The sequence below is a fragment of the Syngnathoides biaculeatus genome, chromosome 7 (genome assembly GCF_019802595.1).
Source record: "Syngnathoides biaculeatus isolate LvHL_M chromosome 7, ASM1980259v1, whole genome shotgun sequence".
Lineage (NCBI taxonomy): Eukaryota > Metazoa > Chordata > Actinopteri > Syngnathiformes > Syngnathidae > Syngnathoides > Syngnathoides biaculeatus.
This window is the reverse complement of record NC_084646.1, coordinates 372501-397815: the sequence shown is the minus strand read 5'-3', so window position 1 is coordinate 397815 and position 25315 is coordinate 372501. Positions and strand designations below refer to the sequence as shown.

Here is a 25315-nt window from a genome sequence, read left to right as displayed (position 1 = left end):
CCAATTGTTACAAAGTACCCCTTTCCTCTAGGTAGGACAGAAAACATTTAAGGACCGTGACATTCAGTACTACCCACGTTTCCAACCTGTTCAGCAGTATATTATGAACTACCATATCAAAAGTCGCACTTGGATCTAACAACACCATAATCGACACCTTTCCTGAGTCAGTATTCAACCTTATATAATTTAGCACTTTGATAAGAGCAGATGAGTTCAGAAACCTGATTGAAATTTGTCAAAAGTCGATTTAAATTCAAGAAATTGCTGTGTTCATTAAAAATTAAATTAAAAAAACAATCTTGACTATGAAGGGTAGATTTGAGATACAGTAGGTTATAGCTTGCTAACAAGGAACAGTCCAGTGCGCTGTTTTTTAGAAGAGGATTAACAGCAGCTACTTTAAGCGCTTCAGGAAACTCACCAGACTGAAGTGAGCAAATGATTATTTGCTGCCAATCAGATAGCACTGACACAATAGTTTTGGAAAAAGTCAGTATTGAGTCGAGACAGCTCGTCGATGGTTTCTGCTACTGAACAGTTTTCTCTATAGTCACAGTCACATGTGCCCCCCGGGGTTGTGCGCCCCACAATTTGAGAAACACTGGAATATCGCAAAGTGTCTTAGTGTTAGCAAAAGTGCAACCCAGTAACTATTATTTGAATAATCATATATTAAATGAAAGACTCAAATTTGACATGGAAAAATTCTGAGTTGGGTGGTTTGACTAACTATAAAATTTTTCATGTCAGATGCAACATAAAAAAACAAATGTGAAGAGAGGCACAAACCTAGACAGTGTCAAGAGACAATATAGTAGACATTTAAAAAAAAATGATGAAATACATTCAGACAAAAAGCATATTCTACAAAAAGGAAAACATTTTTTTTTAATTACAAGAATTATAGGAAAATCACTTAAGAATAAAAAGAGAAAGTGAAGTTTCATTTTCTTATTCATGCAACTCAATCATTTTTGTCAGTAAATGGAAAATACCTTCATCTGCTGCGCGGTCACTATCACTTAAATCATCAGAGTGTTTCTTTGTAAGAGGACCTATAAGACCAAGAAGGAGAAGGAAGGAGGAAAACAGCATAATCAAAAACATTATAGCCTCAAAAAGATGATTTCAAGGATTCTATTGTTTCTTTAGTGCATCTGTACACTTTGTTGAAATATAAATACACAGAAACACAGGACAATTACAAAGTCATCTCAAAATCCTGGATTTTGTTATGTAAAAAAATGAAAAAAAACTGCAACAATATGTTCATAACCCTTAATGGAAAAAAAAAAACTATTCAAATAAATCCAGTGAGTTTTCATCTGAATTCTCCAACTGGTTTTAGGATGATCAAAGTAATGTTTGGCATCATCGCTCTCAAACAACATAAGTCAACAGCATGCACTTGGGTTTTTGGTACACTCCACAAATGAATGTGTTGTAAGCATTGTGTGAGTTGGCTGCTGCCACAGTGAGTCACCTCATGAGCGCCTTTTTATGAAGAATCATTTGAATAGAAACCTCAATTCAAAAAAACAAAAGCACAACCAGAATACAATGATTTATACTATATATAGTATATAATTTTTAATGTATAATGTGCATTTTTCCCCCCAACAGTCAATAGAGCGCATTTTACATACAGTCGTTTCACGGGACAATGGAAAACTATTCACATTTCTTAAATGCAAATTTCTTACCATGTAGAAGTTATGAAAAGCCTACACACTTTCATTCTAATATGCCACCGCCACCTAGAAGTGAAGAAAAATGTGTAATCTACACTTTCATTTCAATATGACAGGGTTACGTATGACCGATATATGTACAGTTATGCACATGTTTGCATACCTTGCAGGATTTGGGAGATGTATTTTTTTCAAGTATGACTGATGACAACAATAACCATCATTAGTTTCTTTATGATTATGTTTTGTTTGATAATAACGCTTTTTTGAAATGCTCGACAGTTTAAACTGAATCCTGTTAAAATAAAATGGTGTTTGCCTGACACTTCATGTTTACTTTTCCATTTCCATTTTCACTCAGTTTTACCCGTCTTACAAATTCTGTAAGGTAAGATAATTAAACACAAAAGCACAACATTATGTTTTCTCATTTCCGAAATAAAAGGGCTTTGAATTTCAATGTAAGAACAAGTAAATAAAAAGAAAGTATCACATGTTCTAATAAAGTGGTTAACTTCAGAATAATTATTTAAACATACAAACTACAGTTGAGGCGGCGCGTTGGTTCAGCTGGTAAAGCATTGGCCTCACAGTTCTGAGGTGCCGGGTTCAATCCCGGACCTGCCTGTGTGGAGTTTGTATGTTCTCCCCGTGCCTGCGTGGGTTTTCTCTGGTCACTCGGGTTTCCTCCCACATCACAAAAACATGCAACATTAATTGGGCACTTTAAATTGCCACTAGGTGTGATTGTGAGTCCAGCTGTTTGTCTCAATGTGCCCTGCGACTGGCTGGCAACCAGTTCAGCGTGTACCCTGCCTCCTGCCCGTTGACAGCTGGGATAGGCTCCAGCATTCCCCGCGACCCTTGTGAGGTTAAGTGGCTAAGAAAATGGATGGATGAAAATACAGTTGATATTTCATGGCACAATGGAACAACAGAGTTAAACTGGTAAAGCATTTGCCTCACATTTCTGAGGTGCGGGGTTCAATCCCGTGCCCGCCTGTGTGGAGTTTGTATGTTCTCCCCGTGCCTGCTTGGGTTTTCTATGGGCAGTCCGTTTTCCTCCCATATTCGAAAATCATGCATTAACTGGAGACGCTAAATTGCCCCTACATGTGATTGTGAGTGCGAATGTTGTTTCTTGATGTGCTCTGCGATTCACTGGAAAATAGTTCAGGGTGTAGTCCACTTCCTGCCCGAGAATAGCTTGGATAGGTTCTAGCAGTTGCGTGACCCTTTTGAGGATAAGCGGCACAGAAAACGGATGGAAGATAATACTTCACGTTTTGATCATGTGGGTAGAAGACATGGGTAGAAAGGTTTTCCAGAATTCTGAGGTCAACTTTTTGGAGTGCGTATTATCCATGGCTGCACATTATACACAAGAAATTATGGGTGTTCCTTTTTCAACCTACATTCAATTGAATCCATGACAAAAATCAAACATTTTAATGTTCAAATGGATAACCTTAGTTTTTTGGACACATTTCGAATTTGACGATTGCAACATGTCCCAAAAAAAAGCTGGGGCAGTGCCTGTTTACCACTGCGTTACGTTGCTTATTCTTTTAACAACACTCAATAAGTGTTGGAGCTCCTGGCAAGATAGTCTCAAGATAGACTCACAGTCTTGCAAAGAAGCCACGTTGTTGTAATAATAATAATAAGGTGGCTTGCTGCCAGTTCTAAGACAAGAGAATCTTCTCTGAACCTTTACATCCCGGTCACCAGCTCTTCCAGCTCCTTCTCTCAGGTAGGAGCTATCGAACAACGCAAACTCCAAATAGCAGACATTCAAACAGCTTCTTGACTCTTGCAATTGACTGCTTCAACATCTAACTTACAATTATACTTTATTATTTTATTAATTGATCAACTTATTGTTTTAGTAATATAATTACAATCTTGTCAGAAATTCTACAAATATACAAAGTGTCATGGAAAAAAATGTGTCCAGTCATTGGTAGATAGATGGTAGACTTTTGTTGCCAAGTGACTGTTCTCGCAATGTCTCAAATGTGTTCTCTCTCAACTCTGTCATCCTGGAGCGGCTCCAATTACCAGAGACAAAGTCCTTGTGTGTTTTTGACAAACTTGGCAAAATAAAAATGATTTTGAATTGGATTTACTTACTTGCTATGCACACATTAGGACTCCTTCTGTGTCTTAAATGTCCGTGAACATAAGTCTGAAAGTCAGCCAATAGTCATCGGCACTCGTTGCCCGTGACATTTTAAAAATGCGTTTAACTGACTTCTGCATGTGGGACTGTGCACGGTGCCCAGGAACAGACGATGGGTGCAGAGCTCTTGCAGACTCTACTCACAGAGGAATAAGATAAGCATAATTAAGAATTAATAATTAATATTTTAAATACATTATTTAATAATTAATCATAAGCATCATTTGGAACTATTTGCTAAGATCTCTTAGTCAGCTCAGCATTCGCAATCGCCACAAGTATGGGATGGGACGTAACCTCAGAGTTTGCAGCTCACGGGACTCAAGGTGTGTGAGCAAAGTCAGTGCTATATGCAATGGATTTTTCTGTGCTGTTAGGGGAACTTAGCTTTCCATACATACAGATCCCTCTAACAAATGGTTCCTTGATTCTGAAGATGTTGATGGCGGGGAGCACAAGCAGCAATATCCTAAAACTGCAGAAACTTAAGCTGAGCAGAAAGTCTTTTTTTACATTTCTGCCAGATTCCCTGTTTCAGTCTCTTCCTCTAATGTTTAAATCTGACTGTCACAAACTTTAAAGAAACGATAAGGGTTCGTTTTTAAAGAATTGATTGATTAGAGCGTCTGCCTCACAGTTCTGAGGGCTGGGGTTCAAATGCTTTTCGACACTATGGTTGTCCTAAGTGCCACAAAGCATGACAGGAGGATGTAAATAGCATTTAAAGTTCATATTGTGTCATTTACTTCTCGAGTCATTCTTTTGTTTTATTTGCTAGTTGTGCTATTCTGTTTGCTGTAGTGCGATAATATTAGTTTTGATTTGACACCGTATCTACATCATCAGTAATGACCTGCCTACACGGGCATTGTGGAGGGCAATGTAAGATTCTTCTGCTTACAGATCCATGCATCCATCCATTTTCTTAGCTTCTTATCCTCACGAGGGTCATTGGAGTGATGGAGCCTATCCAAGACCATTTTGAGGTGACCTAAAACAGCGTGGAGGAACACAATGATACTCAGGACCTAAAAATCAAAGTTTTGGAAAGCAGAACATAAGTGGAGAAAACCGAAACTCCAAATTGACTATGACTTCTACAGACCGTTTGTAATTTTAATCAAGAGTTAGTCGGGGCTACAACACTTTTCTGAAATCATCAGTAAGAACTTTAAAAATACTCACACTCAGTTTGCTGTGTGTGGTTGACAAATACAACCCCCCACCCCCTCAGATAGCTCAACCACAGCAGCTTATATATGTGATGAGTTTGCCTGTTATTTTAATGAAAATGTGCATACAGTGAAAAAAACAATGTTAATATTTGGTACAGTAGCCTTTGTTTGCAATTACAGAGGTCAAACGTTTCTGTAGTTGTTCACCAGGTTTGCATACACTGCAGGAGAGATTTTGGCCCACTCCTCCACACAGATCTTCTCTAGATCAGATGGGATTCTGGGCTGTTGCTGAGAAACACGGAGTTTCAGCTCCCTCCAAAGATTTTCTATTCGGTTTAGGTCTGGAGACTGGCTAGGCCATGCCAGAACCTTGATATTGCTCTTACAGTGCCACTGGTTGGTTTTCCTGGCTGAGTGCTTTGGGTCATTGTCATGTTGAAAGACCCAGCCACGACCCATCTTCAATGCTCGGACTGAGAGAAAGAGGTTGTTCCCCAAAATATCACAATACATGGCCGCGGTCATCCTCTCCTTAATACAAGGCAACACATGGTGAGCAACCAACTAAAACAAACCTGAGAACGCATGAGAGAATTGTATTCACAAGAATGTTGATACATTTATGCTATTGTTCAAAACTAGGGTGAAACCGAACACGAGTTGTGGTTATATTTTAAAAAATGCATTTAATAATTAAAGGGAGAATGACAAAAATGAGTGTAGCTAAAGAGGGGTGTGACAAGTCAAGCCAGGAATGGCAAATGGGGCCCGATGGGATGAACCGGGGGAGGCCCTTCACACTAGGCGTAGATTCAGCCAACATTTTCCAGAATGTTCCACCAAAAAGCTATAAAAACCTTGGATGCGGAAGTTCGGGGCTTTTTGTTCAGGTTTCGCTGACAAAGAGACAAGGTCTTTCTATAGGTGTAGTAGTCGTGTGGCAAGCTGGCGGGGAGAAGGAATTGGCAACTTGTAGTGCTTAAATTGACAACTCTTTTTGAGATTGGGCGCAAGTAAAACTACTATAATAAGGTAATGGCAGGATAATGCCAGGGATATTACGTTGTTACCTATGAAGAACAAATTGGCTTGACAATTTATCCTTAATCCTGAAAACCCTTATTACTAAATTAGGCTTCAAGCTATATAGGACTTGATCACCCCTAACAGGCTCACTCAAAAATGTCTATTTTCCCTAAATTCTGATGCTTTTAGACGCTTTGAATGTCACTTCAATTATATTGCTTTTTGCTATTTTTATCATTTATCTTATCCTTCTTACCATCAGTTTTATCATTTTAACCATTTTTACTTTTATTGATTTATGTTCAATTAACATTGAATTTTGCCTTAACATCGCAACCTTACCTCGCGTCTGGCGGGGATAACTGTATAACGAATGTTATCTGAACAATTTTTATCATTTTAACCATTTTTACTTTTATTGATTTATGTTCAATTAACATTGAATTTTGTCTTAACATCGCAACCTTACCTCACGTCTGGCGGGGAGAACTGTATAATGAATGTTATCTGAACAATTTTCATCATTTTATTAAATTCTTAAAATTTCCATCTTCATCTATCTTTGTCATTCTTACATTGAGTTGTCTAATTATTACCATTCTACCTCATTAAAGATCGAGCGTCAACGACATTAGCATCATTTGGTCGTAAAATTCTATTTTAATCAGTCACTCATTGATAATCTCCGTCTTAAGATAAAACAAACCGTACGATCCTAACAAGGATTGTTAAATTTACCAGGTCAATGACAAGTGCAATCAATTCATAAGGGATGAAGCTGCTGTAAAAGAGGAGCGATCACTTTGTCACCTTGTTACTCTGAAAGGTTACTAGAAAAGGGTTGATAAGTGAGGGCAGACCGGATTGGGTAAAGGCAGTTAGTACACCGAGGCGAATTCATCTCGACACCGACTTAAGAAGCCCCCGTCCTCCTGCACGCATGGCGTTAGAGTCGGGAGGGGTAAAGGGGTAGCTTAACCCTCGGTCAGGACATTTCTCCCGATTAGTCCTGCGGATAAGTGGAATCTGACACCTTGGGCCATGCGTTCACAGATGATATCGTGATATGCAGTGAACAGGGTGCAAGTGGAGGAACAATTGCAAAGAGGAGGAATGAAGCCTAGCCGAAGTAAAACAAAATATATGTGTGTCAAAGAGAGGGATGGAGGGCTGAGGATGAGACTCCAGGGAGAAGAGATACTGAGGGTGGACGACATCAGATATTTAGGGTCAACAATCCAGAGCAATGGTGAGTGTGGTAAGGAAGTGAAGAAACGGGTCCAAGCAGGTTGGAACAGCTCGTGGAAGGTGTCTGGTGTGTTACGTGACAGAAGAGTCTGTGCTAGGATGAAGGGCAAAGTTTATAAAACAGTGGTGAGGCCAGCCATGATGTACGGATTAGAGACGGTGGCACTGAAGAAACAACAGGAAGCAGAACTGGAGGTGGCAGAAATGAAGATGTTGAGGTTCTCGCTAGGAGTGAGTAGGATGGATAGGATTATAAATTAGCTCATTAGAGGGACAGCCAAAGTTGGATGTGTAGGGGACCAGGCTCGAGAGAACAGACTTCGATGGTTTGGACATTTCCAGAGGCTAGAGAGTGAGTACATTGCGAGAAGTGTGCTGAGGATGGCGCTGCCAGGAAAAAGAGTGAGAGGAAGACCAAAGAGAAGATTGATGGATGTTGTAGGGAAGACATGAGGGAAGTTGGGGTTCGAGAGGAAGATGCAGGAGATAGGCAAGATGGAAAAAGAGGCTTTGGCGAAACCAAACAGGACAAGAAGAAGAAGAGGAAGACTGTCTATACTGAGCCAATAAAATTACGGCCACGTGTTTATGGCCCACCCCTTTTACCAGACTGTTGGGGCTATCACCTGGCAATGGTTCTTCAGATAACAGTACCAGAACCTGTATGTTGTCAGCCAGAACAGGATTAAGATGGACAAGGAATATAAAAAGACGTTCAAAATGAAAAGGTGGTGCTGAGACCTTTTGTGATAAAAAAAAATTATCCCCTGTCAAGTAGGCCCTCACCTGGGGCAAATAATTGTATAATGCAATAATTGATGACATAAGAAAAATGGTGGTGGCACGGTGGCGCAGCAGTAGACCGTTGGCCTCACAGTTCTGAGGGTTCAATTCTCCCCCAACCCCTGTGTGGAGTTTGCATATTCTTCCCATGCTGTGTGGGTTTTCTTTGGGCAATCTGGTTTCCTCCCACATCCCATACTCATGCGTTAATTGGAGACTCCAAATTGCCCTTAAGTGCGATTGTGTGTGTGAGTGTTGCCTGTCTCCATGTGCCCCACGAATGGTTGGCAACCACTGTACCCTGCCTCCTGCTTGTTGACAGATGCAATTGGCTCCAGCACTCTCGCAACTCTCAAAAGTACAAGTGTCATCAAATAATGGATGGATGGATGGAAGTAAAAAGGGTTGATTATTAATCGGATACATGTTCAGATATTATTATAATTGGTTCAAAAATGTGTTTACGATAACATTTCTCAGTTCCCCAAAGTGATAAGACAAATTCTAAATTGAATCGTCGAATATACAATTGCAACTGTAAGATAGATATATAGAGAAGTGTTGATCGACGTACAGTTATTGCTTTCCTTAATGCTTATTTGCAAAGATATAGAACCAGTAACAGCTCGTTTAATCATGTGATTTAATTTGGGTTGATTCAAGAATGAAAACCCACCATCGTTGGACCAATGTTTTGTGTGTAAAAATAATAAGACTGATCAAAGTGTGTCTTAGAACACAAGCATATTTTGGAATGTATTGTTTTTCTCGTGAATTAATATTAACTATTTTTGTGTTGCAATCGTGATAATTGCCGCCATTTCTACAGACAAGCTAGGCGTTGCATACGACATCACTATGGCGGTGAGCACCGAATGTTTTCTGCCTACTTTAATTCACTCGATGATATCACCAAAGCTAGATATGTACAGAATATCAAACTCTGTGAAGATATCGATCCGTATACGCTCTACAACGACATACTTTCAAAGGATCTAAAAGACTTCCCTGAAGTAGAATATCCGGACACTAGAAATACACGTTTACCGCTTACAAAATAATCAGAACAGACTTTCAAATAACCATTTGCCTTGTGTACTCGTGCTTTGTTCAGATCTGCACTTCGTATATTTGCAAGTCATTTTTTTTCCTGTTTTTTTCGATAACTCCATATCTCTGTCTCCACGATTTCCATATCCGTAGACGCAAAAAAATTGGGTATGATGACGATCGACAGCTGACTGCTTGTCTGCAACAACGGTGGTCAAGTACCCGGATGAACAAGCATGACGTCACGTCGAACCCAGTCATTTTTCCTTAAGAGGAATAGAATAAAGAAAAAAAGTTTGACTTTGAGAAATGTGGTAAACGTTACACAAAGATTCTTCCCAATTTTGATAACTAATCTTTGTTAGAGATTGTTGATGGAGGTGTGATAAAAGGCCCAGTAGAGTGACAAGAGAGACATCTCCCTTCAAGGACAAGTTGCTGAAACCTCCAGATTGACGTGACACTGTATAATGGAATACTATATCAGTAACAAACTGGCGAAAATCTTTGTGGACAAGGTTGGTTACAGGGATCTGAACTGCTCTTTCCTTTCTTCATTTTTCATTTGTCTAATACGCAGGCTAAATCCAAAAACATGATGGAATCATATTTAACTGAGAATGTATTTCGCTAAGTGTCCTAAGATCCTCCTATTTTTTCCCCTAGGTAGTGGTTGCCAGCAGGGATGTGGGTGGGAGTCCTAGCGTTGATGCTATGGGTCTGGATGTGGCAGCCCCCTTCATCAGTGGTTGTACCACCTGATGGGCCTGACCTGCAGGAGCCATGGCTCTTAATCACTCACTTAGCACACACTCACACCACTCACTGTACATCCATCCATCCATTATCCAAGGCACTTATCCTCATAAGGGTCACAGCGGAGCCAGAGCCAATCCCAGCTGGCTTTGGGCAAAAGGCGGACCACACCCTGAACTGGTCGCCAGTCAGTCGCAGGACACATATCAACACCATCACTGAGTGAGAATCAATCCCACACTCCCCGCACCACCCCATACTCCCGAAAAACCTCCCACAGGACTCCCCGAAGGACACAGTCAAAAGCCTTCTCAAAGTCTACAAAACGCATGTAGACTGGTTGGGTGAACTCCCATGCACCCACACAGATCTTGCCGAGGGTGTAGAGCTGGTCCACTGTTCCACGGCCAGGACAAAATCCACATTGCTCGGTGAGATCAATCGCAGCGATAGAAGGCCCCTCCTCAGAGATCCGAGACTTTGCTTCCTCATAGGAAGGCATGTGAATGGAATTGAGGTCTGCAAAATATTCTCTCTCTGTCTCACAACGTCGTGAACTGAGGTCAGTGCTGACGGTGCACTGCTTCCCCCTCCTGAGACGGGGAACCAGAATTTCCTTGAAGCCGAAGCTTGAAGGCGTTCTCCCTGACCTCACCAAACTCCTCCTACACCCATGTTTTTTTTTGCCCTCATTGACCACCGAAGCTGTATCCTGCTTGGTCAGCCGGTACCCATCAGCTACCTTGAGAGCCCCACAGGCCATAAATGCCTCACAGGACTCTTTCTTCAACTTGATGGCATCTCTCACGGTTGGTGTCCATCATGTTCAGATGTTGCCACCAAGACAGGCACTGATCACCTTAAGGCCACAACTCTGGTCGGCTGTCTTAGCAATGGAGACGCGAAACATCGTCCACTCAGACTCAATGTCCCTCGCTTTCCTCCGGGCCCATGGGCAAAATTCTTTTGGAGGTGGGAGTTGAAATTCCTTCTGACAGGGGAATCTGACAGTTATTCCCAGCAGACCCCCACAATATGATTGGGCCTGCTGCGTTGGACTGGAATCTTCCCCCACCATCGGAGCCAATTCACCCCCAGGTGGTGATGAGTTGATAGCTCCGCCCCTCTCTTCACATGATGTCCAAGACATGCAGTCACAAGTTGGATGACAAGACCAAAAAGTTGATCATCGAACTGTGACCTAGGGCGTCCTGATGCCAAGTGCACATGTGGACCCTTATGCCTAAACATGGTGTTCGTTATGGACAATCCATGATGAGCACATAAGTCCAGTAACAGAACACCACTCAGGTTCTGATCGGGTAGGGGGAGGGGGCTTTCTTCCCAATCACACCCTTCCAAGTCTCACTGTCATTGCCCATGTGACATAGAAGTCCCCCAGCAGAATGATGTAATCCACAGAGGGAAGCTCTCCAACACTCCCTCTAAGGCAGGGGTGCAAGGACTTTTTTATCCCAAGATCTACTTTTCTCACAGCCACTCTCTCGCAATATACCGACGGGGAAGGAGGGACTATCCCTGTTTGTTTTTCTTGGTGTAAAACTGAATTATTGCTTGCAGAATATCTTTAGTAATGACTGTTGAAAGCTGAATGATGCTCCCAAAGAGTTTTAAGGTTAATCTTATGTTGCCAAAAATACAGAATTAGCTTTTTGTGCACTGTATTGTCTGTGCTTTCATACTTGATTAGGCTAACATTTATATACCATCTATCCTGCACTTTCTACTTTGGCTCCAGGCCAGATCTTTCTGTCGAAAAAGATAAAATCCAGTTTCACCACTTTTTCTTCAACATTCTTCTACCTTCATGGCATCTTAAAGCAATAGCTTTTCTTTTTTTACTTTTGCCATTATTATCGAGCGTGAACATAACCAGCATGTCTAGCTCATCTTTGCGCTATATTGCCCAGACTGTGTTGCTAACTAATTAACGCTGTAATTACAAATCACACTGATGGGCTGCATAAGTACTGTAACATTTGTAATTATGAGTGTACCCCTTTAAGAGCAGAGGGGGGTGGTGTAAGGTAAACTAGGCAGGAGAGTGAGTGGCTGAGCGGGTGGTCGTTGTTTGAGTAAGTTCCGTGTGCAGCCGAAATGTTCATTAAACATCACCTGAAAGAACAGACTGACCCGTCCTTTTTATTTTTTACAGTACATATGTGAATTGTGCCATAGAATGTAGCAACCAGTCGTCCCTCACTCATTGAATTACATTGCAAAATGCCACAAATTGAATAGCTGTGTGTTATACTTTCAATTTGCGTTGGATTTATTTTTTTTCTGCGCGCAACGCAGAATATCTGTACACAGAGACGACATCAGCAGTGCACAATTGGGCACCTGCGCAGTTTGGAGGGAACATTGGCTGACGTCTTTTTTTTTTGGGCACGCCGTCACATGGTCAACCAAAACTGCCTTGCGATCGATTGACACATTGAGCACTCCTGCTCTAAGGACTCAAAAAAGGGTGGGTACTAAGTAATGCTGTTTGGTGCATTGGCACAGAGAACTTGTCCCGCTACCTGCAGGCAGAGGGAGGCTACCTATTCCTGTCGAGCCTCGAGCACAGAATGTTCCCCCTGTGATGTCACCTCCATCTTACCGTTGTGATGTCCTCTCTGTCTCATCGTTGTGATGTCATCTCCATCCCATCATTGTGCTTCTCTTCATTGCATCACAATGTTTAAGCACGTATAGCATCAAGCATTAAAAGCAAAACAAGATAGCAAATATGAGATAACTTAATGTACAATTAATCAAATGAATCCAACAGTGCAGACGGTGTAACTGAGGTTTTTATCTTTGAGGAAAAACATTCTGTCTTTGTTTTTCCTTCTGCTTCAAAATTCCCTTGTACAAGGATATACTCTTCAAAACAATTGCTAAACTCAACAACTTGTATCACAACGTCAATGTCTTGTGCAAATTCTTCCTCCACATAACAACAAGCAACATCGTTTTCGCCAAACAAAGGCACACTTCTGAGGGCGGAACTCTTTTGAAATTTTTAAAACTAACCTTTGCTTGTCGAAAAGCCTCGTCCTCGAGGGTGTCAATCCTTCCTTGCAGCTTGAGGTGTTGGACATTGACATAGTTTTATCTCTTAGCTCTTCCAAATGAAGAAGACTTTATAACTTGCACATCTGTGACACTTATTAGGAATAGTTCTATAAACAGAAATGTCTCTGGTTCTTTGTTCTTGTTCTTTGTTTTGAATGTCGTACCAGGGCAGCACTGACTGCCAGTGAAAAATTCTTTGTGTTTTTACACACTTGGCCAAGGTTTAGGGTTAGGCTAACCCTAACCCTAAAGCTGATTCTGATTCTGACAAGGGAACGGGTGGAACAGAAGTTGCTGTCTTGGGCTTCGATGATGCGCAGCTCACGAGATAAACCCACACATGCTGTCATTGGCCGATGTCACACTTTGTATCAATTTCATCATTTGCCTCTTGTTTAGCCTTAGCCACCTCTATCTTTGCCCTACGTTGCATTTCAATGTATTCCTTTCACCTCTCCTCAGTCCTCTCACTGTCCCACTTCTTCTTCACTAAACTCTTTCCTTGTATGACTTCCTTTATTTTGGGGTTCAACCACCAGGTCTAATTTGAACACCTGTCTATCAGCTAGAATTGTGACCCTCAAAAACCTGTTAGTCCGCCTTTAAAAGTCCACCTCCACTCCATGTATTATCCTGAATCAGATGAACCTATATGAGGTTGTTAGCTGCAGAAAGACACCTGCCCACCTCATATAATCAGTAAGACTCCAACTTGTAAAATGGCCAAGACCAAAGAGCTGTCCAAAGACACCAGAGACAAAACTCCACATGGCTGGAAAAGGGTATGGAGAAATTGCCAAGCAGCTTGGTGAAAAAAGTGGTGACGTCGGCCATGATGTGCGGATTAGAGATGTTGGCACTGAAGAGACAACAGGAAGCAGAACTGGAGGTGGGAGAAATGAAGATATTGAGGTTCTCGTTCGGAGTGAGCAGGTTGGATATGATTAGAAATGAGCTAATTAGAGTAACAACCAAAGTTGGATGTTTTGGAGACAAGGTTCGCAAACTTCGATGGTTTGGACATGTCCAGAGGCGAGAGAGTAAATACATTGGTAGAAGGGTTCTCAGGATGGAGCTGCCAGGCAAAAGAGCGAGAGGGAGACCAAAGAAAAGGTTGAAGGATATTATGAGGGAAGACATGAGGACATGGGTGTTAGAGAGGAAGTTGCACCAGAAAGGCTTCGATGGAAAAAGATGACACACTGCGGTGGCCCCGAACAGGACAAGTCAAAAGGAAAAGAAGAAGATGAAGATTTTCTTAATTTTCCTTTCATGCTTTTATGTTATTATGATGTGGGTCTTTTGTGATGCGGTTTCCTTTCCTACTTTTAAATTATTATGATACAGTTCTTTGTGATGCAGAATTCTGGAATGTTGCAAGGAGTGCCTATACAGGGACAAGAAAGACTTCTTACCACCGCACCGCTGCTTGGGATAAGTAAATGGACGCCTTCTGACTTTCATCTTTGGACATTTCTGGAACATTCGTTCACTTGGAATATTTGCTGGAAAGACCATTGGCCTGTTTATGAAGATTTGTTCAACGTTGGTGAATATTTATTGCTTAGCAAGGTCTTTGAACTTCTATTTTGTGTTTGTTGTTTTATCGTGCCTTTGTTGTATTGTTGTGTGTGATTAAATTAAACAATATAACTGCTTTGTCACATTTTGCTAGTTTGAGCAAAGGGAATTTTAGTCTAAATTCACACGTGAAAATCCCCAAAATTTCCAACACAGTCCAGTGTAACGAGACGAGCGAGTCTAACTGGTTGCGAGCTTCAAGATGACTGCGTGCACAGGTGCAGTGACTCTGAGCTCTTCTGCTTGGTGCTTTTTCTTTTTTATTATTTTGGCGCTACTTGTGGATTACTGTAAAGCCAGAGTCACATATAGCTTCCAGGACCTGATCAATATGGGACTGAAGCGTAACTTAACAATAACAAAGGAATACCCAAAAGGAAAACAATATTCCTGAGGACATCGCAAGACCACCGGGATCTTCGTGGATAGCTCTTAGCAAGCGACGGAGAAGGCGCAGGGAGCGTAAACAAAAACAAGGATGTTGGGCGGGCTAGGCTGCTAAGCTAAGAAAGTAACCTCACAGACCTGCACTTCCAAGCATCTTTTTGACCAATGCTGGATCCATCACCCATAAAATGGACAAATTGGAATTCCAACTAGCCATGAGCAGGTTGTCCAGAATTGCAGTATTATTTTCATCACGGAGGCGTGGCTACGGCCGCGAATCTTGGATGCAGCAGTTTTGCTAGCCGGCCGCACGTTACATCGACAAGATAAAACCAAAGACTTTGGTAAATCCAGAGGGGATGGGCTTTGTGTCTATGTGCACAACAAATGGTGTTTAACAGCAGGATCATTAACACACACTGTTCTCCTGATTTAATCATTGCAGTCTCGTGCAGACCATTTTATCAAACAAAGACAATTAAAACATGACTTGAGAATTTATTATCTCAACTGCAGGACTGTTTTTCATGCACAATTTGGGAATTATTTGAACACCAGAACCTCTAGGAACACACAGATACTGTTCTGTCTTACATCATAAACTGCATAGACACTGTGACTGTTAATAGACAGATCCGGGTTTTTGCCCAACCAAAAACACTGGATGACCCGAGAGACAAAGGCACTCCTGTGATGCCGCAATGCCGCCTTCAGATCAGGTGACAAGGCACATTACGGTGCTGCTTGAGCCGACTTAAAGAGAGGGATCAGCATGGCCAAGGCGGCCTGCAAAAGAAATATTGAGGAGTGCTTCACAGAAAACGACTCGAAAAAGATTATAACACATCACAAACTACAACAAAAAAACAGGATGTGAACCGGAAACACAGACATCTCGCTAGCAAAGGAACTAAACTGTTCGTTTGCCTGTTTAGAGACGGCCAGATCAAAACTAGGCTCATTACAACCACCTCCCATCAGCAGCACACTGACGCTTCAAGAACATGAATAAACACCGGGAATGCTGCTGGCCAACACAGAGTGCCTGGGAAGGTACTGAAGGGCTGTGTTGATCAGCTGACGGGGGTTTTCACCAAAATCTTAAACAGTTCCCTGCAACAATCAAACCTTCCCGCCTGCCTGAAATCTGTAACAATCATCCCCATCCCCCAAAAAATCAGCCATTGATAGTCTGAATGATTACAGGCCTGTTGCACTGTGATCATGAAGTGCTTTGAGAAGCTGGTTGCACGTCACATAAGGAGCTCACTCCCTCCCTCACATGACCCCCTACCAGTTTGCCTATAGAGGAAACCGGTCCACCGAAGATGCTATTGCAGTAGCTCTCCACACTGCACTGAGTCACCTGGAACGCCAGGGGAACTACGTCTGGATGCTTTTCATAGACTTTAGCCCAGCCTTTAATACCATCATCCCAGGTGTTTTGGTTGACAAACTCTCCATCCTTGTCTATCTTGACTATCTCCTTCCATCTGCTGCTGAATTAAAGACTCAAAGACAAACCATCCACTGTCTGTCAGACTTGGCCCATTCCTCTCTTCCTTAATCATCCTCAATACCTGATCCACAACAAGGCTGTGTACTGAGCCCTCTCCTCTACTCTCTGTACACAAATGACTGGATACCAGCCCATCAAAGCAACTCCATTATCAAGTGTGGTGATGAAACCTCAATGATCGGGCTCATCACAACATTTGTGAGATAAGTCTGCCTCCAAAGACAAGATTGGAAAATTGTCAAACTGGAGTTCTGCAAACAACCTCACACTGAACACCACAAAGACGAAGGAAATCATCCTGGACTTCCAGAAGTGCAATAAAGAGGCAGAGGAAATGTTGTCCCTTTGGATTTGGCATGTAATTTTTTCTGCCGATTGAACTGGTGGCAGAGTGAGCTCTGGAAGTCAGGTGTGTAGGTGGTTGGTGGGGAATACCAGTAGTTGCTCGCTCCATCTACGCTGACTGGTCGTGGCTCAGAAAGGCGATCGGAGCTGCATGGCCAGCTTCTACCATCAAAAAAATCCACCGGCTTGGCTAACGGCGGCTGCTTGCCTGTAGAACTGAAGGAGAGTACTAAAACCACCCCAAAAAGCAACAAGCCAAGAGTAAAGAGAGTCAGTGCTTGAATACACAGAGGGCGTATCCAAAAGGATGATAGGCAACTGGGAAGGAATACCACCCCCATCAGGCTGGTAAAATGTATATTTTGAACTACTGCAAGTTTTAAATCATAAAGCAAAACATTTCCAGCATTCTTTCTCTCATGCCAATTATTGTTTAACTTTTGTCATGCAGATCAGTTGCTTACTGTCCAAAATCATATTTTATGCTATTTCAAGTCAAACTTAAGCCATATTTTAAAAAAAATCTCACTGTTATTCAAAACATGTTGAAAAAGCTTGTGGTTGTGACGCATTGGCACAAAGATCAAGCCATACATTTGTAATTTTTCTGAAGTGTTTATGAATTTGTAAAACATTTTGTCTTCGGTTGACAGAAAGCAAGAGCAACAACAATGGGCGGCACCATTGGTCCATATTGCAGGAATCTAATTTGACAGGAAACTGCTAATTAGGTTCAGGTCTACTTAATGTCTCCTTGCCTTTTACATATAAAGGTGGCACCTGTAGGAGTCTAGACTTCGAGGCTTCGAGCGAACCAAAAAGCCATCTCGCAGCATCGAAGAATGCAGTTTATAACGTAGTGGGGAGTCTGTATCACCTCAATTTGCAGTGCCGTGTCCACTGCACTTATTTTGCTGTGAGCAGGTTAATCTGATTTACCCAATGTTTACTCTAAAGACTGTTTATGCATGTTACAATACACAGCTTGTGAGTCTCGACAAAGGCTGGTGCCATGGCAACGGGCTATTCTAAACATGCATCAAAATTCCTCAAAAATGGCTCAGTAGCACTAAATAAATGTTTGAGGGTGTTTTGTACATTTCACCAAGATTTTCACACAAGATTTCAGCAAGGTCACCAAGCCCTTTTTTTAAAATAAATTCCACTTAATTGTTTGGCTTTTTGGCCTTTGCAATGTTCCAAGACAGTTGATATGATGGATAGTTCATTTTTTATTTTAAAAAACTGAGTCTCCTTTCTTTGTCTGATTTTTAAAAGTAACTAACTGGTGACTGCAAATTTCTAACCCTTCCAGGTTGATGTTTGTGTGGAGCAGTCTTCCCTCTCAATTTTTGTGTCTGAGCAAACACGTTAAGACCCAGAGCTGCCCCTTTGACCACTGTGACAGCTGACTGATGCTACAAATAGTTCTACAGCGAATGTTATTTTGCTGCCTGTGTTTAAAATGAATTACTAGCTTTTGTCTGCGGTTTCGCAAGGGGGAATTTCAACATGATATACCTTCTCATCCTGAACTATTTCATTGATTGAAATAAAAAAATGAAAGGCATAACTTTTGCTATGTCAGCTTTCTGGTATTCTCAGGTACTTTGCCATGTCATTGGGAATTTGTTGAACTAACTGAGGAGATCCATTCTTTTTAATGTCTCGGAGAATATTGTCTTTGAAAATTCGAAATGGCTCAGGGTTGTGTTCTTTTCTCTCTACATCTGCGTATGATTTTAACATTGTGCTGAATGTGACGCTTGAGGTAGTCCAGCTTCCATTCTGTCGACAGATTTCCTTTCCGAAAACTTGCTTTCAACTTTGGCTTTGCAACACATTTTTCAGACCAGACTTTTCTCGCTCGAAAAAGAGAAAAATTTCTTCCAGTTTCACTGTTTTTTCTTCTATTTCCACATACTTTGACAGTGGTTACTTTGACAGTGGTTCTTAAAATACCAGCATTTCTTTTTTTTTTTTTTACTTTTTTACTTTCCCCATTATTTTCAAGGGGAAACATAACCAGCGTGTTTGGCTCATCTTCACTCTACATTACGCAGACCGCTTAATTAACTAAACACCGGTGGTGGGCAGTGCATAAGAATGCAGTCATTGTCAACAACCTTGAATGCTTGTGTAAGTACGTGTGTAAATTGTGCCATTGGATGTCACAGCCAAAAAAACCCTCCACCTCCACCTCCCATCCTCATATAATCATATTGCAAAATAGCACAAATTGAATAACTGTATGTTACACTTTCAGTTCAGGTTGGATTATTTTTTTTGTGCACAACGCAGAATGTCTGCGCTCAAACACAACATCAGCAGTGCACAATTGCCTACGCGTGCAGCTTGGAGGGACATTGGCGTGGGGTGAGCTAAAGTGAAGACTTGAAGCTTTTCACTCACATCTCCCCTGCTCTCTTTTTTTCCTTCTCACCCTCATGCTGCACACGCCTGCACAGACCCGTCTCACGCACACTGAGCTTGTTGTTACAATAACCGTCACAAACCGAAATAAACACAAGCAAAGCGTGCTCACAACTACCGGAATGAACTTAAGCAAACCAGGCACACACGCACAATTAAAAAAAAAAAAACGTTGATATGCTTCTGTGCCTTCACGAGAGCCATATGAACACAGGCAAAGAACCGAATGCAGCTTGAGACCCGCAGGTTGGCCATCCCTGCTCTAGAGGAAAAGCAAGCATCAGTAAAATCATGCAGCACCAGAATTCGCATTAATGGTAAGTACTTTTGTCATCATTGGTTAGCAACAGCATAACAATGTTATTTAAAATATTTCAGACACATTGCACCCTAAAAGTGTTGGTCTTACAATAATTGCACAAATACTCCTGTATTTAGTTTTTAAAATACTGTATGGCTCTTTTGAAATTACATTTTAAAATATTTGGCATTTATGGCTTTCTCAGTCAAAAAGGTTCCCGACCCTGACACTGAACCATAACCACGGCCATGGCCAGCAGGACCTCAATGTAAAAATACAAAACAGTGGTGCAACCAACACAGGCTGATTTGATCAGGAAAAATGCTGCAGAGTAACAAAAGACAATATCCGCATTAAAGAATCAAAATCATCTTAATTCGCCATGTCAAAAACATACAAGGAATTTGTCACCGGTATCGGAGCCGCTCTCATAAGACAAACATGACTTAATATATGTTCTTCTTGTGTCTTCTGGGGAAGCATGGCCTGTCACAAGAGCTGCTGAGACAGTTTTACACAACAGTCATCCAATCAATACTGTGTACCTCCATCACAGTCTGGTTTGGGACTGCCACAAAAAAGGACAAACTCTGACTGCAACGGACAATCAAAACCGCTAAACGTATTGTCGGCACCACTCTACCCACGATTGAAGACTTGCACACAACTTGAACTAGGTCCTGAGCAGGCAGGATAATTTCAGACCTCCACATCCTGGTGGAGAGCAGGTGCTCTTCCAACTCCTTCCATTTTAATATATTCTGTAGACAATCGCACGACTCGTCACTTTAAACTGCTGTCTTTGCACAATTGTCATTGCATTTGTCTATAACGAGAACTGCGAATGGGTAACAGCACTTTCTATAAACTTAACATAATCTGGGGCGTTGACACACTCTTAACTGTTCCTAATGAAGAAGACTGTATCCTGCACATCTGTAACTGAATATTTCTTGTTCTTTGTTCTTGTTAGTTTGTTTGTTCTTTGTTCTGAGAGTCAATTGAGACAAAAACGTTGCAGTAACAGTCAGGGAGCAAAAAGGCTACTATTAGTGGTGTCAATAATGGAACTCTTTTTTTTGTTTTATTTAGTTTTTTGGCAATTGCGCAAAGGATACAGAGTCTTATAGCATTTAAAGCAGTTAGACTGCCAAATAGAGCTCTAGTCCAATTCAATGACCATTCGGTCATCAAGACTTCAAGAAATGTGTGCAGTTTAAAGTGACTAGATGTTTTTGATTGTGCAAGTGTTACAGATATTCCTGGTGATTGTGCAAGTGGAACAGACGCTACTGAGGTGCGAGAGGCTAGTATTGGTCAACAACAGATGGGGATATGGTGCAGCGTGGTGAGACTACTACAGTGAGTGGACAAGTATGATACATACTTATAATTGGCCCGGCAGTATGTCACAACAAACTTGACAAAAAAAAATGTCAGCATCTTGAAGTTTGATTTTAAGTCGGCTGTTTAAAAATTAATTGCAAGGGGAGAGAGAACCTGTTGGAATGCCGGTCGGTAGCCCCTATCCGAGTGAAAGAGTTGGAAGATTTGGTGGCCAGGATGTGGAGGGTCCGAGAGGATTTTGTCCGCTCTTGTCTGAGTTCACATAGTGTGCACGTACCTGAGGGTGGGAAGGGTGGTACCAACAATCCTTCTGGCAGTTTTGATTGTCAGTTCACGTCAGAGTTTGTCTTTTTTTTGGTGTTGGTCCGACCTGGCACACCAACCTAGGAATGTCTGAAGAGTCCCCTGTCAGAAGATGTTTTGCCTTGTACCTCCAACAGAACCTGGAGCACTTTGCGGGAGCAATAGGGGACATTGAGTCTGAGTGGACCATGTTCTGTGCCTCCAGTGTTGAGGTTGCAAACCAGAGCTGTGCCATGGCAACCGTCCCCAACACGAGTGGTAGACACGAGTAGCAAGGGATGCCCTCAAGCAGAGAAGTCACATTTGACCAACTACTCCTGATGATTGTAGGGTTAGGGTTCTTCCCTATTCTGTTAGAAAAAAAAAGATTTGTCAAACAATCTCACAGTGATGGGAGGTTTAAATTGTTCGACCATTACAGCAACAGAAGGAAAAGTTGGAAGGACAAAAAAGAGTCATTTGAGGAAGAAAAAAAAAATCTGGATTTTGAAGAAATTGATAAAAATGTAAATATCTAGAAATATGGCAAGGGCTAATAAGTGGGAGAAGGGTTGAAAAGACAGACAAGAATGATGTGAAGAATTAAAAAGAGTCGCTGTAACTGAGGTTCCACCCAGACAACAAAAGTCTGGTTATTCCTGCGCACACAGCACTGGCACCTAATAGCGCTCTACTCCACACTTCTTTACACAACCTGCAGCTGGTGCCACATCACAATGAAGACGACCACAAACGCCATCGTGTTTTCCTACAGTTTGCCTGATAGTGGAGGGCCATCGGCAATGAGGTTCATAAGCTCCTCCTCCTACCACTTCCAACCTAACCAAGCGAGTGACGTCTCTGGTGATGCTATTTATCAAGCATCCTTTTTTGGTATCCTCCATGTGCACTATCTGTTGGAAAGAAATCTCATGATAAAATTAGGGCTCGTATTAACATTCACTCCCAACGGTATTGAAATCAAATGTACAGTTGATGATGAAGCATCGCCATGGGTTAAATGTAGTCTCCACAAACCGTGATACATTTATCACAGGGGAATCAATAGTCCGATGAGCACATATCTAATGTGATTTGTGACTCAATTCATTTGATGATGATGTAATCGACAGCGGTAAATTCAGTTGCACAACATGTACATGAAAAGTCATTTTGAGATTTTTCAGCAGGTCTTGAATGACTCTAAATATCAGCGACCTCTTTTTTTAATCATGACTTTTGCACAACGTTTCTCTTACTATAACAAGCTGTTACTGCTGCGATAAATGCTCCAGCTCCTTGTGTGTCAAACCCATAAACCTCTGTGGGCCAAATTCCACACCTGATACAAAATAGTTCTCGGTTCTTGACTTCACAACTGTTTCTTCTTCTTTTGAAACCGGTTCACAAAGAGTCGCACAAGGGTTTGTTTATTTTTGATGGGAAAATAGTACTCATGTACATGCCCGCCTTCTTTTGTGAAGCACTCGCCTGCAGTTTTTAACCTATGACAATCATATTGAGCACAGCTTTATTAATGTATTTCAATGACTTCTTGATTGCCGCAGCCATGAAAGAACAACGTGAGACTGACACAAATGCTTTGTTAAAACACCTTACATAAGAAGGTCACAAGGTATCATTGTCAATATTGCAGTTTGTACCACAAAGGATTACATTTTCGGGTCACATCCACACTTCTCATGGAAAAACACTTTCTCCATTTTGAGTGAAGGCGATCATACATCTGCTCAAAACACTCACAAAGCAACAATTATCTGCTTTGAAATTTCTTTTACTGTAGACATTTCATCCAGGAATATGGTGATTACTCTGCTGTATGCCCACTCTCTCTGGACAGGTCACTCACTTCCTAATCACACGTCAAACAGACACCTAAAATGTGCTTTGGAGCCCACCCCCCATCTCTTGGGGTTCCTTATTCATCCAAACCCTTTGTCAAGTTTGTGGACAAACATCATGGAACATGACTTCCATGTTACTTTAGGGTCATGTCGGCACAGTGGGGTACTTCTCTCATCAACTTGAAATAGTGGCACGGGGTCTTCTGGTATGCTTTTGTATGGTGGCAGCCTGTGAACAGGTTGTGCTTGTTACGTTCGAATATGTGGGGTGCACTCCACTCACTTTTTGTGTGTATCTTGCAGGAGCAATGCTCTTCACACTTGTCTGCCAGCGTGAATGGCTCTGATACAACATGGTGTTGTTGAGACTTCATCACATTATGGTAAAACGTTGTAAAACTCTGAAACCTGATACTCTCATCCCCTTCTCGGATGAGAGGGAACCAGATTCTTGCGTTTCCGAATTACAATATTTATATAAACCTCGTGTTTACCTCTGCGACACACCATTGCAAAACCCGAATTTGATCTTTTATGTGGAGGGCTCTTCTTGGCGGGACCCTGATACAGGTTACTGACGCAGTGGCTTTGGCATTGTGTCTTCCTCACCACTCCCTTCTCAGCATTTGCTGCAAACAGGTAAATGAGTGGCGCTCACTGAGGTTTGCCATTTAGTGTACGGTAAATTTGTTACGAAATAAAGCGATTCCTGTTATCCTGTTGCCATGGTTCATGAATTTGGCACCCTCTGGCACCACCACAAATACAGTGAAGAAAATAAGTATTTGAACATCCTGCTATATTGCAAGCTCTCACACTTGGAAATCATGGAAGGGTCTGAAATTTTCATCGTCGGTGCATGTCCACTGTGAGAGAGATAATCTAAAAAGAAGAATCGAGAAATATGATTTTTTTAACGATTTGTGTGATACAGCTGCAAATAAGTATTTGAACACCTGTCTATCAGGTACAATTCTGACCCTCAAAGACCTGTTAGTCCGCCTTTAAAAGTCCACCTCCACTCCATGTATTATCCTGAATCAGATTCATCTGTGTGAGGTCGTTAGCTGCATAAAGACACCTGTCCACCCCATACAATCAGTAAGACTCAAACTGGTAACATGGCCAAGACCAAATAGCTCTCCAAAGACACCAGAAGGAACATTGTACAACTCCACACGGCTGGAAAGGACTACGGAGAATTTGCCAAGCAGCATGGTGAAAAAAGGTCCACTGTTGGAGCAATCATTAGAAAATGGAAGAAGCTAAACTCGATGGTCAATCTCTGTCGGAGTGGAGCCCCATGCAAGATATCACCTCGTGGGGGTTCAATGATCCTTACAAAGGTGAGGAATCAGCCCAGGACTACACGACAGGACTTGGTCAATGACCTGAAAAGAGATGGAACCACCGTTTCCAAGGTGACTGTTGGTAATACACTAAGACGTCATGGTTTGAAATCATGCATGGCACAGAAGGTTCCCCTGCTTAAACCACCAAGGTCTGTCTTAAGTTTGCCAATGACCACTTGGATGATACAGAGGAGTCATGTGAGAAGGTTTTGTGGTCAAATGAGACCAAAATTGAACTTTTTGGTCATAATTCCACTAACTGTGTTTGGAGGAAGACAAATGATGAGTTCCATAACAACAGCAACACCACTACTGTGAAGCATGGTGGTAGCATCATGCTCTGGGGGTCTTTTTCTGCAAATTGGACAGGACGACAATGATCTCCATGATTTCCAAGTGGGAGAACTTGCAACATAACAGGGTATTCAAATACCTATTTTCAAATATTCTGGAAAACTCACTGTGCAGGTCTCCTAACATGAATGAGTGCCTGCAGAGATGAGTAGCTTATGGTTTGACATCTTTCAGGGTTTGCATATGAGTGAGAATTTTGTTCTGTAATTGATTTGAAATTAACTGAAACTTTCTCATGAAAGCCTTGACCAGGTTATGCATTTCATGAGCAAAAGGGGTCTTGGCTTGCAGTTTGTGTTCAGTTCATTCATCAGTGCTGTCACATCAACAGCAAATGCAAAATCTGCAATCCAGTCTTCATCTGAGAGCTCTGGGATGTTTTTGCCATTAATTCCACAAAACTCTTTCATCTCTTCTTTTAGGTCCCAAAATATAACTCCCAGGCTGAGCCATCTGACAGCTTTATGGTACCTGAATTCAAAATGTTCGTTAGCCTGCTCTTCTAAAAGTTTTCATCACAACATCAACAATATTGTTGTTTTAACACT

General features: G+C 41.7%; 1 protein-coding gene across 16 annotated transcripts in view; it reads right to left on the bottom strand.

The window, feature by feature from the left end:
* nlgn1 (neuroligin 1) overlaps nucleotides 1–25315 on the bottom strand; it is a 290450-nt gene that overhangs the window by 184470 nt on the left and 80665 nt on the right. For 15 of the 16 annotated variants that reach the window (XM_061825528.1, XM_061825529.1, XM_061825526.1 and 12 more), the window contains one exon: nucleotides 999–1058. The exons of the other annotated variant lie outside the window; for it this stretch is intronic. In XM_061825528.1, the coding sequence (XP_061681512.1) occupies nucleotides 999–1058 (60 nt within the window). The remainder of the gene's footprint in view (nucleotides 1–998; nucleotides 1059–25315) is intronic. 16 annotated transcript variants of the gene reach the window in all.